Source organism: Thamnophis elegans, chromosome 2 (assembly GCF_009769535.1).
Source record: "Thamnophis elegans isolate rThaEle1 chromosome 2, rThaEle1.pri, whole genome shotgun sequence".
Classification (NCBI taxonomy): domain Eukaryota; kingdom Metazoa; phylum Chordata; class Lepidosauria; order Squamata; family Colubridae; genus Thamnophis; species Thamnophis elegans.
The window spans coordinates 122,781,415-122,797,815 of NC_045542.1; the positions used below are offsets into that span (position 1 = coordinate 122,781,415).

The 16,401-nt window shown below is 42.7% G+C and overlaps 1 protein-coding gene across 1 annotated transcript in view; it reads left to right on the plus strand.

The window, feature by feature from the left end:
• The window catches only part of SRGAP3 (SLIT-ROBO Rho GTPase activating protein 3), a 215,084-nt gene that overhangs the window by 176,044 nt on the left and 22,639 nt on the right, over positions 1-16,401 (plus strand). Inside the window, exons 14-17 of the mRNA XM_032211842.1 lie at positions 110-187; positions 4,293-4,427; positions 11,906-12,011; positions 12,255-12,482. Of these exons, the coding sequence (XP_032067733.1) occupies positions 110-187; positions 4,293-4,427; positions 11,906-12,011; positions 12,255-12,482 (547 nt within the window). The remainder of the gene's footprint in view (positions 1-109; positions 188-4,292; positions 4,428-11,905; positions 12,012-12,254; positions 12,483-16,401) is intronic.

Sequence of the window (16,401 nt, forward strand, 5' to 3'; positions counted from 1 at the left end):
AAAATATTTATTTCGAAGACCTAAATGTGAAGGTAACTAAAATGATTGGGAATTGATTTCAAATAGTTTACTAAGCTTCCTTTTGAAAATACATATTTTTTCACTTCAGGTTTACAACAACAGGGTATTTTTAGAGTTCCTGGATCTCAGGTTGAAGTCAATGATATCAAAAACTCATTTGAAAGAGGTATGTAATTAGTTGGTCATTCTTGCAAAGTGATTTGCTGTTATTTTATTTTACATGTACTTATTAGAATACATATACAGTCTGAATTCTGTCTCTCTTTTCTCCATATGTGATCATGGACATTCTTTTGATCTTCCTCCATCCCATAGTTATACTTGTCTATGGAGATCAGTCATCCAGGTCATGGTTGCCCCAAAGGTGCTTTTTCAAAGGGCAGCTCAGGTTTTTTTTATTTTTCTTAAAAGACATTTCGCTTCTCATCCAAGAAGCTTTTTCAGTTCTGAAGAAGCTTCTTGGATGAGAAAAAACAAAGTCCAACTGTCTTTTGAGAAAAGCACCTTGGGACATAGTTAGCATTGTTATATATAAGCATTTGGGATGTGTTGCAAGATTTTATTACACTGCTTCATAAAGCTAAAGAATTTTATGATTTTTTGCCCATTCTTTATTAAAGACACAATTACATCACAAATCATATTAGGAGATACGAATGTCTGAGAATTTTTGCATGGATATGATGCAACCTCATTGGCTAAGAACCCAAATACTTTGCAATTAATATTAGATTTCTTGTATGAGTCACAAGAGTATGAATCTGAAGTTTAATATAACAATCAAAATGGAAACATTAGAAAAATAAAGGAATTTGTGTATCTTGATAGAAAGTTGATTAAAGATGGAAAAATCTTTGGGGAAACATTAAGACATAAAAATGTTGATAGAAAAGTTAGGGGTCTGTTGGAGACAATGAAGTCTATGACAAGGGAGAACTTTTGATTGGAAGGGCATGATTCTTTTATCGCACAGAAATAAGACATGGTTAAATTGAATGTTGGGAAATGTGGTGACTCAGTGGCTGAAGCACTGAGTTTGTCGATCAGAAAGTTTGGTAGTTCAGCGGTTCAAATCCCTAGCGCCGCATAACAGAGTGAGCTCCTGTTACTTGTCCTAGCTTCTGCCAACCTAGCAGTTCAAAAGCACATAAAAATGCAAGTAGAAAAATAGGAACCACCTTTGGTGGGAAGGTAACAGTGTTCCATGAGCCTTTGGCATTTAGTCATGCCAGTGACATGACCACAGAGACCTCTTCTGACAATGCTGGCTCTTCGGCTTTGAAACGGAGATGAGCACCGCCCCCTACAGTCGGCAACAACTAGCACATATGTGCGAGGAGAAGCTTTACCTTTATCTAAATTGAATGTGGAATGGCATACTTCTGACCCCCCCCTCCGTACAGTGAGTCACGCCGATATAAGATTACTGTTAGGCAATTTATTCACAGTAATTAACTCACAGACAAGACTTTGGCAGTAACCCAGACTTCCACAGATAAGAAATACACACAAGAGCTTCTCCAGCTTTAGTATAACGGTTGTGTCCTGCAAAAGGTCTCCTCCCAAAGTCTCTTCTTATATTCTCTCTTGGGAGGAGCCTAATCACAACCACCTGGGCCCAATTATCTTCTATGTCTCTGTAATTGCTGCCGGCGCTTATCAGCCCGTCTCTGCCTGGCATCCGGGACCAATTGAATATTGAATTGAATTGAATTGAATAAGTTTATTTATAGGCCGCCCTTTTCCCTGAGGGGACTCAGGGCGGCTAACAACTTATATGGGAAGGGATACAAACAGTAACATATAACATAAGACGTAATTAAAAGAATAAACAACATTCATTCAGCATTCGGGTGGGGGCAAATCAAATCTTTACCCCCAGGCCTGACGGGATAGCCAGCTCTTGAGGGCTGCGCGGAAGGTCTGAAGGGTGGTGAGGGTACGAATCTCCACGGGGAGATCGTTCCAAAGGGTCGGAGCTGCTACTGAAAAGGCTCTCCTCCGCGTAGTGGCCAGCCGGCACTGGCTGGCAGATGGCATTCGGAGAAGGCCTAATCTATGAGATCTGATGGGTCTCGAGGAGGTAATTGGCAGGAGGCGGTCTCTCAAGTACCCAGATCCACTACCATGAAGGGCTTTATAGGTGGTAAGAAGCACCTTGAAGCGCACACGGAGATCAACAGGTAGCCAGCGCAGCTCGCGGAGGATAGGTGTTATGTGGGCGAACCGAGGTACACCCACAATCACTCGCGCGGCCGCATTCTGGACTAGCTGAAGCCGCCGGATGCTCTTCAAGGGCAGCCCCATGTAGAGCACGTTGCAGTATTCCAGCCTAGAGGTCATGAGGGCGCGAGTGATTGTTGTGAGAGCCTCCCGATTCAGGTAGGGTCGCAACTGGCGCACCAGGCAAACCTGGGCAAATGCCCCCCTGGTCACAGCCGACAGGTGGTAATCAAAGGTCAGCTGTGGGTCCAGGAGGACTCCCAAGTTGCGAACCCTGTCTGAGGGGTGTAAAATTTGGCCCCCCAGCCTGAGCGATGGAACACTAACCAAATTATTGGGAGGGAAACACAACAGCCACTCGGTCTTTTCCGGGTTGAGTACAAGCTTGTTAGCCCTCATCCAGTCCCTGACGGCCTCAAGACCCTGGTTCATCACGTCCACCACTTCATTGAGTTGGCCCGGGGCGGACAGATGCAGCTGCGTATCGTCCGCATATTGATGGTATCTTATCCCGTGCCTCCGAATGATCTCGCCCAGCGGTTTCATGTAGATGTTAAATAGTACGGGGGACAGGACCGACCCCTGCGGCACCCCATATGTTAGGGGCCTCGTGGTCGATCTCTGTCCCCCAACCTGTCCGAGAGGTAGGAGGAGAACCACTGCAAAACAGTGCCTCCCACCCCCACCTCCCGCAGACCAACTCCCTTTGCTCCTCCTCACTGCTCCAGGGCCTGACATCTTCACCATTGCTCCAGGGCCTGATATCGGGGACAACCTCCCTTTGGTTTTCACTGCTGCTCCATTCCTCAGGCGCCTCCTGGTGGCCAACCAGCCTCTCTGGTCCCTGCTCAGAGTCTGAACCCTGCCCAGGGTCCTCCACATCTTCTAGAGCTGACTCATAGGGTCCCTCGTTATTGGAGTCTGTCAGTAGCTCCAACGGCTCCTGCTGGGCCACAACACTTATGTGCATAATGAAATGAGAAAACATAAGGTCAAGAATGAATGAATGAATGGGTGCTGAATGAATGCGGAGTCAACACAAAAGTTGAGTAAGTGACCAGTATGAGAGAAACACACTGAAGGGATTAAGTATTTGAGTATTTGAGTATTTATTAATACTTATAGGCCGCCCTTTTCCCTGAGGGGACTCAGGGCGGCTTACATAAAATGAAGGGAGGGGGTATACAGACAAAAGACACAAACAGTACATAGAAGTAAAATAGTAAGCAACATTCATTCATCATTCGGGTGGGGGCAATTATCTTTGTCCCCAGGCCTGACGGGCTAGCCAGGTCTTAAGGGCTGTGCGGAAGGTCTGGACGGTGGTGAGGGTATGAATCTCCACGGGGAGATCGTTCCAAAGGGTCGGAGCTACTACTGAAAAGGCTCTCCTCCGTGTATTTGCCAGTCAGCACTGATAGGCAGATGGAACTCGGAGGAGGCCTAATCTATGTGATCTAATTGGTCGCAGGGAGGTAATTGGCAGGAGGCGGTCTCTCAAGTACGCAGACCCACTACCACTTATATCATAAGTGATATAAAGAGAAAGACTGAAGGTGGAATTGCATAGCAAACACATGAAGAAAAGTGAGGACGATTGAGGAAATTTTGATTGAGCATAGTTGATGAGTTCTCAAAAAGAAAAAGGTGAAAGGTTTAAAGAACAAAAGAAATTGGTATCTGAATGCAGAAGAAACAGACGATTTGCAAGATTGAAGAAGAAAAGTATAATAAATGGTGCTTGTGGGAATTTTTTCACATTTTTTATTTGTACTGATTTCTTTTTTCATGTGTGCTTTCTATAACGTTGTTTACTCAGAAAGACTATAGAGTGACGTGTTTGCATGTAGGTATTATTATCCTACATTATAGCATTATAGTTCAGCAGGATTATGATGATAATGTGATGACAAGAGCAACAACAGGGAGAGGAGTTATTCAGGGAAGCTGATTTCCTAATTTTTGTAGCAACTTTTTATTACTATGGTGTATTGTATTTTCTGTATAATCTAGAATTGGAATCTAATGTTATAAATAAACCTTTTTAGGTGAAGATCCCCTTGCTGATGATCAAAATGAACGTGATATTAATTCTGTTGCTGGGGTCTTAAAATTATATTTCCGGGGACTGGAAAATCCACTCTTTCCTAAGGAAAGGTTTCAGGATTTGATATCTACTATAAGTAAGTAATTGAATTATGTCAATTTCTTGATTTTTGCATATTATTGTAATGGGGTGGTAAAGGTGCTTATGCGAAGTAAACCATAATTTATAGCAGGGGTGTCAAACTCGATTTCATTGAGGGATGCATTGGGGTTGTGTTTGACCTTGGGAGGTGTGGCCAGGGGGCATGGCCAGCTCAACGTCATTCATGTTGGGGGCACCTGTAGTAGCCTGAGCTCTCTGCCAGTGAAAACAGGCTCCCGAGCTCTGTTTTTGGCTGTGACAGCCTCCTGCAACCTCTGCCAGCAAAAACAGAGCTTGGAAGGACCACCTGTGGTCCTTGCAAGCTCCGTTTTCAGCTGTGATGGCCTCCTGCAACCCTCTGCCAGTGAAAACGGAGCTCGGGAGGACCACCTGCGGCCCTCCCAAACTCCGTTTTCACTGGCAGAGGCTCCGCAGGCCTTTGTTGTTTCCAAGGTGGCCCCAAGGGTTAGATCTAAGCACTCCACGGGCTGGATCTAGCCTCTGGGCCTTGAGTTTGACACCCCTGATTTATAGCTTTGCGTTATTGCCAACCAATCTTCTATAGTTTATTGCATAAAAAGTGGTTATAAACATGGCTAAGAGTAATGTGCGGTATGACAAAAAACCAATTTTATTACTAATGTAAGCGGAATCACTTGGCAGAATATTCTGTTATGTACATTGCAGGGTATTTGCATATCCATATTGCCATGTAATTTATAATGTATTGTGTGGTTGAGAATGAAGCTCCCCTTCCTATTTTCTTTATTATAAGCAAGAAGCTAAAATATCCTTTCAGTAGAAAAAAAAATTGTGGGAATTTTATAATACTTATACATACTTGAACTAATCTATAATCTCATTTAACTGTCCTCCTCCTTGCAATTTATTTTTTACGCTCCATTGGTTGTTGTTTGGGGGAATCCTCCTTATTAAAGAGGAACATTTTTCTTATCTTGCTCGCTTTCTTTATCTTAATCCTGCACTGCTATTATCTAGTACTTTTTTTTAATGATAATGGTCACCCATGAGGTTTAAGGTTTGCACATTCTTCTTAATCCTTACTTCAGTTGTATACTGTATAGTGCATTCATTACTTAGAAGATCATCAAGGAGATGTTGAAATTTTTTTGATCTGCTATATCATGGGTGTCAAACTTGCCATGTCACATTGCCGTCACATGACATTTTGTGATGTTTTCCCCCTTCCCGGAGCTGGGATGGGCGTGGCCTGTGCATGACAGATCCAGCCCTAGGGACGCCAGTAGATCATTTATTTTGTCAGCAATGTTCCTTGGTGACCTAATAGATGCCTTTGGTTGTGGATGGTCATGTGATGCAGCATTGAAGTAATGGTCTCCTTTCTATGGTTAAGATGTCCATGGTTGTGTTGGATCAACTGAGCATTCCATCCACTGCAGAATTAAAGAACCTGAAAGCAATATTAGGTTTAAAAATATACTAATCATAAGGGCAATACTATAAAATAAACCTGGAGAACATTAGCCTCCTGGCAAGATGCAACAGACAATTTCCATAGAATTATTAAAGAGACAAAAGAAATGTATAAGCATACAAATAATTTAAATAGAGATGAAGGATCAACTGTTATCCTACTGCAGTTAGCAATTATTTGTGGCATTCTGCTTCACTGAATATAAGCAGTATATAAAGACATGACATCTATTATTGAATTCAGTATTAGATATACTCTGTAGAAGCTAACAATAAGGCTACTGAAACTTCAGTATATATTCATTGTCTCACAGGGCAATCTCATAAGTCATTTCACCAATCGCTTGCAGCAGTGAAAACCTACCTGCTGTGATTAAATGACTGGCTGGCTTTTATTCATTACAATTCCTGTCATACTTTCTGAATTTTTGCAAGTTCCTTACCTATGGAGATACTTAAGATTTATTCATGCATATTACAAAGAAGAAGAAAACAGAAATATTCCAAAAATTGGAATGGGTAGGAAAACCAAATCACCCCTCATTCCAAATTTGAAGGTTCTACTTCCACAAAAATACATTTTGAAATTGTGCAGATTCTTTGATTTATTTCTATGCTGTGTGCCATTTTTATAGTCCTGCTGATTAAATAAATTTTTAAAAAGATCCTCTCCTGCTTCTAAAAACTCCATACACAAAGTACTAACATTTCTGTGTATAAGTGACTGAGCTTTCTAGACCTTGCATCCTCTCTTGCTAAGTCCTATTAGGAAAATTTATATACAAATCTTGAAGAAATGGTATATTATTCCCAACCCCTTGTTTACAAACAAGTAAATAAATTAAAAGAGAGAGGAATAAGTGCATTGTTGTAAAAAAAAGTCTGGCTGAGGAATTCTGAGAATGAAGTCCATACATCTTATAGTTGCAGAGTGTGGGAAACACTGCTTTAAAATAAATCAAAACCTCAATATCTAAAAGCTGATTGTAAACAACAATTGTTGAACCAATTTATTTTGTATCTGGCAGGTGCAATTCCCTCAGATCAGGTGCTTTTAAGCCATTTTTTGTCGTAAGATATTACCGTATATACTCGAGTATAGGCCGAGTTTTTCAGCCCACTTTTTGGGCTGAAAAAAGCTGCCTCGGCTTATACTCGAGTCAGTGAAAAATTTGCCCAAATGGAGGAGAAAAAGGGGCGCCCCTTTTTCTCCTCCATTTCGGGACCCAGTGGAAGTTCTCTGCGCGAGGTGAAATGGCCGGCAGCAGCCTCACTCTCCTGCCGTGGCTTCCGTTTCAGTCGCGCAGAGAACTTCCACTCGCTTCCCGGGCTTGTGTTCTGATGAGGGGGAAAGAGAGGACTTTCCTTACGCCCGCATCAGAGCTGGACGTAAGGACTTTACCCCATTGATGAGGCGGGCGGCGCGGATTGTAGCAAGGACGGCCGCCGATCGCAGCCTGGCTGCGCTGGCGGGGACGGGCGGGGCGGGGTGGGATGAGACTCCCCACTCGCCAAGATGGTAGGACTCCAAGTCCCATCCCCTCCACCCGTCCCCACCAGCACAGCCCCTGCCGCGTCAGCCGGAATCTAATTTCCCCCTCATCAGAGCTCGGCGCGGATTGTAGCAAGGACGGCCGCCAATCGCAGCCCGATTGCGCCAGGGGGTTCCGCTGGTTGAAAGAAAGTCCTTCTTTGCACCAAGCGCTTTTCCCTCCCAACTAATTATAACTAATTATATTAATTAGATAGATCAGTGTTTCTCCACCTTGAAGACTTGAAAATATGTGGACTTCAACTCCCAGAATTCTGGGAGTTGAAGTCCACACACTTTCAAGTCTCCAAGGTGGAGAAACACTGAGATAGATGATCCACGGTGTTTATTTTTGGAAAAAAGCGCCTCCTGCTCTGGACTGCCGGGAACGCGATCGCGTCTCTCTCTCTCTCTCTTCCCCCCACCCCCGGCTTTTCCCACCCGGGAATGTTCTGGCGGGCTAGGCGGAGGGTGCGTGTGCGTGCATGTGTGTCAAGGGTGGGGAGGCTAAGAGGGCGAGGTGAGATCCTGGCGGGGACCGCATTTCACCCGCCGAGCTTCCTTTTCCCCCGTCTTTTCCTCCGCTCGCCAACTTCCTTTCTCCCGTGGCTGACAGGTGGGTGGGTTTCCCTCCTCCTCCTCCCTGCTGGACGTGGATCTGCGGCGTGGGTGGCCGTCCTTGTTGCCCGCCGGCAGCAGGTCGCGGCAAAGAGAGGGAGAGGGAGAGAGAGAGAAATGCCGCCACTCCCCGGCTCGCCTCTTTTTCCCGGGATCGCCGTGATGCTTTGAGTTTTCCTTCTGCGGAGGTGGGGTGGAAAGAAGAAGAAGTGGGGCCCTTCCCCGCTTCTTCTCGGACTACCTAAGCGTTGGGTGCGCTGTCCCCATCTGGGAAAGTAGTGCTGACTCATCAGGTGTCTGGGAACGGGTGGGGCTGAGGAGCGGCTGGGGGTGGGGGGTGTTTCACAGAGCGGCTGGGGGTGGGGGGTGTTTTACAAAGGGATGAGGTGGACTGAATTACCCCCTTGTATCTGCTGCCTTGTTTAGTGATTGTTTTGTTTGCAGCTATAATGATGGTGAAAAAGACCTGTAAAGCAAAGGAAAACTGAATAGGATCCTCAGCCCAGTCACAGTTTCATTTAACAACCATTTAATGACCAAGATACTAGTCCCAGTTATGTTCACTAAATAAGGATTATCTGTAAACTGTTCTTTTGGTATCCACGTATGCAAAAGACTGATAGCTGTAGGAGATGACCAAGCTGAGCCCAAGGGAAGGGTCAAACACATCAATGGCCAACGTAATTGTTTCAGGGTTTATTTTATTTACACCAAATATAATTCATTTAAGAAATTGGACAGCACATCCTTTATTAGTTTCAAATTCTTTCTTTAAAGATATCCATGGTGGAATGTAACATGCTGAAAGCAACAGTGGCAATGGGATGCTTTTGTGGCCCTTTGGGATAACCAAGAAATAAGTGTGTGTGTGTGTGTGTGTGTGTGTGTGTCAGAGAAGAATTTTTAACACAGGTATGTTGTACATGCATACATTTGGACAAACTTTGCAGAAATCTCCTCTTTTTTAAGTTTTATTTGGCATCATTCAATAGAGCAAAGTCTGAAAATGAAGCTGCATGCTACTGTAGGAGTCCAACAGTTTAGCAAATAAAAAGAGAACTTAGTGTTCCAGGGAGATGAATTTAAACTGCATGGAGATGAGGTGAGTGAAGTATTTCATTGAATACACCGGTATTGTGTGATAATAATTTGTTATCCAGAGCAAATTTTTACAATGGCTACTGTATATTTAATGGGCACAGGCAGGCTGTATATGTTATTCAATGGGCAATGGCAGGCTGTAATTAATGGACACAGGACAGGCTGTATATTCAATGGGCACAGGCAGGACACTGGTAGAATGTATATTATGAGCCTATGAGTTTTGAAGGATTTTAACTCGTGTTTTAGCTTGGTTGCTGAATGAGCTAAGGTTTTTGTACTTTTAAAGTTATTGTTGATACCATATTGTTTTTGTTGACCCTCTTTTCCACTTACAGAGCTAGTTTACTGTTTTTCTTTGAAATAAATATTCAAAAACATTATTGGTATCTATTTTTATTTTTGAAATTTACCGGTAGCTGCTGCATTTCCCACCCTAGGCTTATACTCGAGTCAATAACTTTTCCAGTTTTTTGTGGTAAAATTAGGTGCCTCGGCTTATATTCGGATCGACCTATACTCGAGTATATACGGTAATAGTAATAGCACTTAGACTTATTCATTTCACAATGCTTTACAGCCCTCTCTAAGCTGTTTACAGAGTAAATATATTGTCCCCAACAATCTGGGTCCTCATTTTACCAACCTTGGAAGGTTGAATCAACCTTGAGCCGGTGAGACTACTGAACTGCTGGCAGTTGGCAGTCAGCAGAATTAGCCTGCAATACTTCATTCTAATCACTGTGGCACCACAAGTCTTAAATAATAAAATAACCTCTGAAGGAACATTAGTCTGTAAATTATATCTACTATCCAGTAGTTTTGACATGACCATAATTGAGCTCAGAATTATAGTCATAAGTCACGTTGGTTATTAAGCAGGTCACCATTTGACTGCATAAGATTTTATGACTTTTTTTGCAGCAATGGTTAAGTAAACATCACAGCCATTAAGTATATCCATTGTCCACAATGGGTGGTTTTCTTTGCCAGAAACAGGAAGTAAATGGCAATTTCTGACCCAAAAAACATTATAAATCATAATCATATGACTTGGGATGCTGCATATGGCCATAAAATCAGGCCGGTTGCTGAGCTTCTACAATCATGTGACCTAAAAGGGGAACATTGTGACTTAAAAAAGCCGAAGTGGCGCAGTGGTTAGAGTGCAGTACTGCAGCCACTTCAGCTGACTGTTATCTGCAGTTCAGCGGTTCAAATTTCACCAGCTCAAGGTTGACTCAGCCTTCCATCCTTCCGAGGTGGGTGAAATGAGGACCCAGACTGTGGGGGCAATGTGCTGACTCTGTAAACCGCTTAGAGAGGGCTGAAAGCCCTATGAAGTGGTATATAAGTCTAACTGCTATTGCTATTCAAATCCAGGTTATATTTAGCCCTATAGGGGAGGTCTGTCATAGCTTGGTCACTAAGCAATCAATTGTAACTCAAGGACTATCTGTGGTGACCAACAGAAGAAGTACCACCATCACCACCATCTGTCCACTCAGTTTGTTTGCTTTGAGGAGGAATTGCTGGTCTTGGATCCAAACTTTCTTTGGTCAGTTCTAATGCTAATTTTGTCACCTAATAATGTAGTGAATGTACACATCTCTTCTCAGTTTTAGTCTTGGATTACTACTGTGTACTATCGGGTCTTATTTTTTTTGACCCCCAAAATAAATGCTTGGCCTTATTTTTGGGGAGGTCTTATTGTTTTTGAGGTGCAGGAGGCAGTGAGCATGGTTACCTCATGGCTGCTGCTGCATTGCAATATTTTTGGGGAAGGCTTATTTTAGTGCATGCGCTCAAAGGCCCGATTGGGCCTATTATCGAGGGAGGGATTATTTTCAGGAAAACAGGGTATGTCTTTATTGGACAGTTTTCAAATATTTCCTACTTGTTTGAGGAAGGGCAGCTTGATGTGCAAGGAGGAGGAAGTGCCTGTCCTGCAGAATAGCAGATTGTTTTGGGAAATAGACTCTCAAGTTGTTTATATTTGATAGTGTCTATAAGAAACCCAGTCAACTGCTAGACTTGTTCTATTATCATTTCTGTTACTGTGAACTGCTTCAAGTCCCGGGTACAGTAGACAAATGTTGGGATGCATGTACAAATAAATACCATACTTTTTGGAGTATGACACACTCCCCCCCCCCAAAAAAAGAGGGTGGAAATGTTATACACCGAACACAGCCATTTTCGGCTTCTGGAAACCCTGCCCTGCGGATCCTGATTTCACCAAAAGCAGGCTTGTTTTCACTAAAATGGGGTGCGTAGAGGGCTTGGGAAGCCTGCAGAGTTCTCCTAGGGGTTGGGGGGGGGGGCAGAAACATGATGCATGAGGGGTTTGGGAGGCAAAAAAACAAGCCTGTCTTTCACAAAAACAGTGTTTTTGCCCTCCCCAGCCCTCAGGAGCACTCTGCAGGCCTCTCAAACCCTCTATGCCACCCCATTTTTGTGAAAAACAGGACACTTTTTGGCCTCCCAAACCCCCCAGGAGTGCCATTTTTGCCCTCTCCAGCCCCCAGGAGCACTCTGCAGGGCTCCCAAACCCTCTGTGTCCCGTTTTTCACAAAAACGGAGCATACAAAGGGTTCGGGAGGCCTGCAGAATGCTCCTAGGGGCCAGGGGGGGCAAACACTTTTTTTTCTTTTTTACCTCTTCGAAATCTTGATGCATCTTCTACTCCAGTGTGTCTTACAGTCCGAAAAATACGGTAAATAAATGAGAGATTGAATCTGAACACACGTTTCATTTGTATGTTACAGAAATTGAAAACCCTGCTGAAAGAGTACACCAGATCCAGCAAATTGTTATCACCTTGCCACGAGCTGTCATCATTGTAATGAGATACCTCTTCGCTTTCCTTAACCAGTGAGCATTTCCTTTAACTATTTACTTTGAATGAAGCTGTAGTAGCCTTCCCTGGTCAATACTTTCCTCTTTCAGTGTTCTCTTTTTCCTCAAACCCAGCACTGGGCAAAAGGGAGAGGTGCCCCTTGACCATCATTACTTGTAATTGTTGCCTTTTGACCAGCTGGAGGAAATGCCTATAGAGAACTATGTGTGTAGTACTTGAAGCTTGGTGTCATAGCTGTGGGTTACTTGTATTTGCAGCTTGTCGCAATACAGTGATGAGAACATGATGGATCCCTACAATCTAGCCATCTGCTTCGGGCCAACTTTGATGCATATTCCAGATGGGCAGGATCCAGTGTCCTGCCAGGCTCATGTCAATGAGGTCATCAAAACCATCATAATCAATCACGAGGCCATCTTCCCTACCCTCAGGGAACTGGAAGGACCTGTTTATGAAAAATGCATGACTGGTGGGGAAGAGTACTGGTAAGAAACCTAGGAATGAAATATATGCCTTTAGCATCTTAAGAAGGTTAGGAATTTCTTCTTTTTAAAGTATGGGATGCTTATTTCAGATGTTCTTAATTTAAATAGTAAGATGATACAGAGCTATTTCTCTGTCCAAACTGAAATGGATTGTTGTGCATGTATGAACTGTAAGGAATAATTATTTTTATTTCTAAATCTCTTGAGTTGCCCAGGAAGATTTCAAATAATGATGTGCTAATGGAGTGTAGGAACCCAATGGAAGTTAGAGCCTATTTCATTTTCAAGTCTTTTGAGAACATAAAAGGAGATCGCTTGCAACCAGTTTCACTCAGGCCAACCTTCTTCTTTCCATAGGAGAAACCCAAATTCTTTTTTAATAGCCCATAATCAGGGCATGGATTGGATCTATTACTCCCTACTGCCCTTGTTTTCAATCAATTGATATTAGTTTATTTTTTCCGAATGTGGAGTTCTGTCTTATTTTTTTGAAGAAGCTACCTGCCTCTTGCCACCTTTTTTTGTTTCACCGATCGTGCATTTGTAGTACTTGTAGTATTGATTCCAGCATGAGGAAATATTGTGATCCAAATATATAAATTCATCTAACAAGAGTTGTAATCTTTAGCACACATTTTGATGCATTCGTAAGATTTGTTTAGATACAAGTGACAAGATCTTTCAGGTAGAAATCTCACTTTCTCCTTTGTCCACACTCTGGTGAGGCTTAGGACACCACAGTTGGATTGCTGGGGACAATAGGTCATCCATATGTTTCCTAATTCTTCTTTAGACAGAATAAATTCTTTTTTCATCTTATATGCATTAAGTGGAGTCATCTTTTCCACCAACTTTACATTATTTTGAATAAAAGTTACTATTTAAAGATTGTTTCCTGGCTATATGGCCCTTTGTCCTTAGGTGAAATCAGGTCTTTCTTTAGTCTCTCTTGATTATAGCTGCCACAAATCTTACTGGTTGCAGTTCATGGGAGTTGAAGTCCAAAACTTATAGAATGCACCAGGTTGCCAAGGCATGGGTTAGATTTTAATTATTGGGTTCATCATGAAGTCATTGCTTGCATTAGAACAAACAGTGAAGGTTCTTAAAAGCATTTATTTTACAGTTCACTCTTGTTTAACAGTTCATTGTCTTGATGGGCTTAGCAATTACACTAAACTAATAATTATTCCCAAGCTAACAATTAAATCCTATACATGTCTACTCAGAAAAAAGCCCAGTTGAATTCAGTGGGACTTGGTCCCAGGTAATTCTAGATGAATGAAGCAATCTTGAGAGAAAAAAATTGAAAAAGAACTGAAAATATTTTAAACCACAATGAAGCTAAGACCAACACCCCTAGCCTAAAGCCCATTTTTTCCTTATTATGACATGGTGGCTCAGTGATTAAGATACTGGGCTTGTTGGCTGGAAACCGACAGCTTAGGTTCAAGACCAAAGCTCCATGCAACGGGGTGATTTCCTGTCCTTCTCCCAGTTCCTGCCAAACTAACAGTTTGAAAGCATACAAATGCAAATAGATCAAAAGGTACCACATGGTGGGAAAGTAACAATGCTGTATGACATCATAATGGCCACATGACTGTGGAAATGTCTTCTGACACCACTGACTCAATGGCATTGAAACAGATGAGCACTTCCCCCTATAATCGGCAAAGACTAGTAGAGTAAAAATCAGCAGGGACTCCTTCACCTTTTATTACTTATTTTACTTCCATACACAACTCTGTATAACTGTAGAGAAATCTCAGAAACTCAATAAAACATCCTGAAAGGAGGAAATGGTAAACCACATTCATATTCTAGTTTATGTAGGTTTTCACGGCTCAAGTCAATCAAGCAGTGATCAGCCTTTTGGCTGAATCGCTGTACTCTAGTTTTTTGGAATCCTAATTAATTGGGACACTAGAAAACTAAACCATGGCCAGTCATTCTGAAAGATCCTCACCAGGTTGTAGATAATAAAATTTGTGTAAATGTGTCCACGAAGGCATAAGGAGTTAATCATGAGTTGAAGGAAATTTTACATGTAGCTGCCAACTGTTTCAGATTCAATAGGTTTCCAGCAGTTTTTCATGTAATCATCTACATCAGGGGTGTCAAACTCAAGGGCCGTGGCCAGATCCAGCCCACTGGGTGCTTAGATCTAGCCTGCTGGGCCACCCTGGAAACAGTGAAGGACCGGCCCGCGGTGCCTCTGCCAGTGAAAACGGAGCTTGAGAGGGCTGCATGTGACCCTCCTGAGCTCCATTTTCACTGGCAAAGGGTTGCAAGAGGCCATTGCAGCTGAAAATGGAGCTCAGGAGCCTGTTTTCATTGGCAGGTGCGCCCAATACAAGTGACGTTGAGCTGGCCATGCCCACCTTGGCCACACCCATGCCACCCCCTAAGGTTAAACATAACCCTAATGTGGCTCTCAGTGAAATTAAGTTTGACACCCCTGATCTACATGGTCTTTGCCCAACTATATGGGGCAACTATCTGGGACACTTTGCTCCAGAAAGTGACTTCCATCCTGGACGCCTCGCTTCTGGTTTCTACAGCAACGGAGAACTTAAGATGGGCTGTTCTTGAAAAGAAGGGCAACCCTGACTGGTGACAGAAGCCACTTAGGATGGTTGTAAAACTTTGTGTGAAAAAGCACAAAGCAGCCTTTTCTTAAAACAATTGTTAGCGGGAATGGGAACAAAAAACAGCAGGAGCAGATGGTGATGATAGCAATGACAGTTTATCTCATGCTTTCTAGCTCCTACTTTCCAGGCACCAGTGAATTCTTAATGGGCTTTTGTGACAGGCTAAAATCTAAGGAACAGATCAATGAATGTCTGTTTCCATTAGATCTGTTATATAAAATGGGACAAGTCCACAAAGATTGTGTTCCCTATTAGGTCAGCTTAAAATTTCTTCTCAAACACGAAACAGATGTTCCCATCCTGCTAAGGTGGAAATGTGGCTAGCAGGCAATGGCTATGTCAGTTTCTTGGCATGGGCCCATTAATCGATAACCAGTCTTCTGCTACATAATTAGTACTTCAGTTCTGGATAATGGGAGAATGTAGGATTATGCCTTCAATCCTAATGATCGTTCCTTGAACAAATATATTACACATATTGCCATGAGAAGGAAATATGTAAACAAAGAATAAACAAGTTCCACCAATATTATTTTAGACTTTTGTTGGAATTAGCTCTGATACCTTTAAAGAACTTTTTAAAATCACTGCATAAAATACAAGACAATAGAAACCAGGGTCTAGGACAACTCGAAATGGCCAACTTGCCATGGTCATTTTGCCATGACCAACATGCCATGGCTATCTCACCACTGGGATCTTGCCACAGTCATCTTGCCATCGGCCAACTCAGCGTGGGACAACTTGCCCTAGACAATTCCATGCGGGATAACTCAAAATGATAAATGCTGTCCACCACTGTTTCCTTGATATTATTTCCATTTTTCTCAGTAGATAGCAGATAACATTTATTGTGTTGAGTTTTCCCGCATGGAATTATCTCTTGGCAAGATGGCCATGGTGGGTTGGCTGCTCCGAAATAACTGTGGCGAGTTATTCCATTTCATAGGAACCAGGCCCAAGTCCTACTGCAAGATGGGGGAAGCTTTTTAATTCACTTGGAGCAGAACAAGGAAACAGATTACTATCAACAACTGTTTAATGAAGGGCTCTTACCAATCACTTTGAACCAGAGTACGTTGCAACAGCCCTTTTCTTTAGAATCAAAACTCTCATTGTATAGATGCTGCCATCAGCTGCCACTACCATCAGACATCAATCAACTCTCATGCTTGTGCTTATTTCTGAGAAAGAACTGTATATATTTCCAACAAGACATTCAGCTTGCCACCATTGGGGGAAAAATTGAAAATATTTTCCCTCCA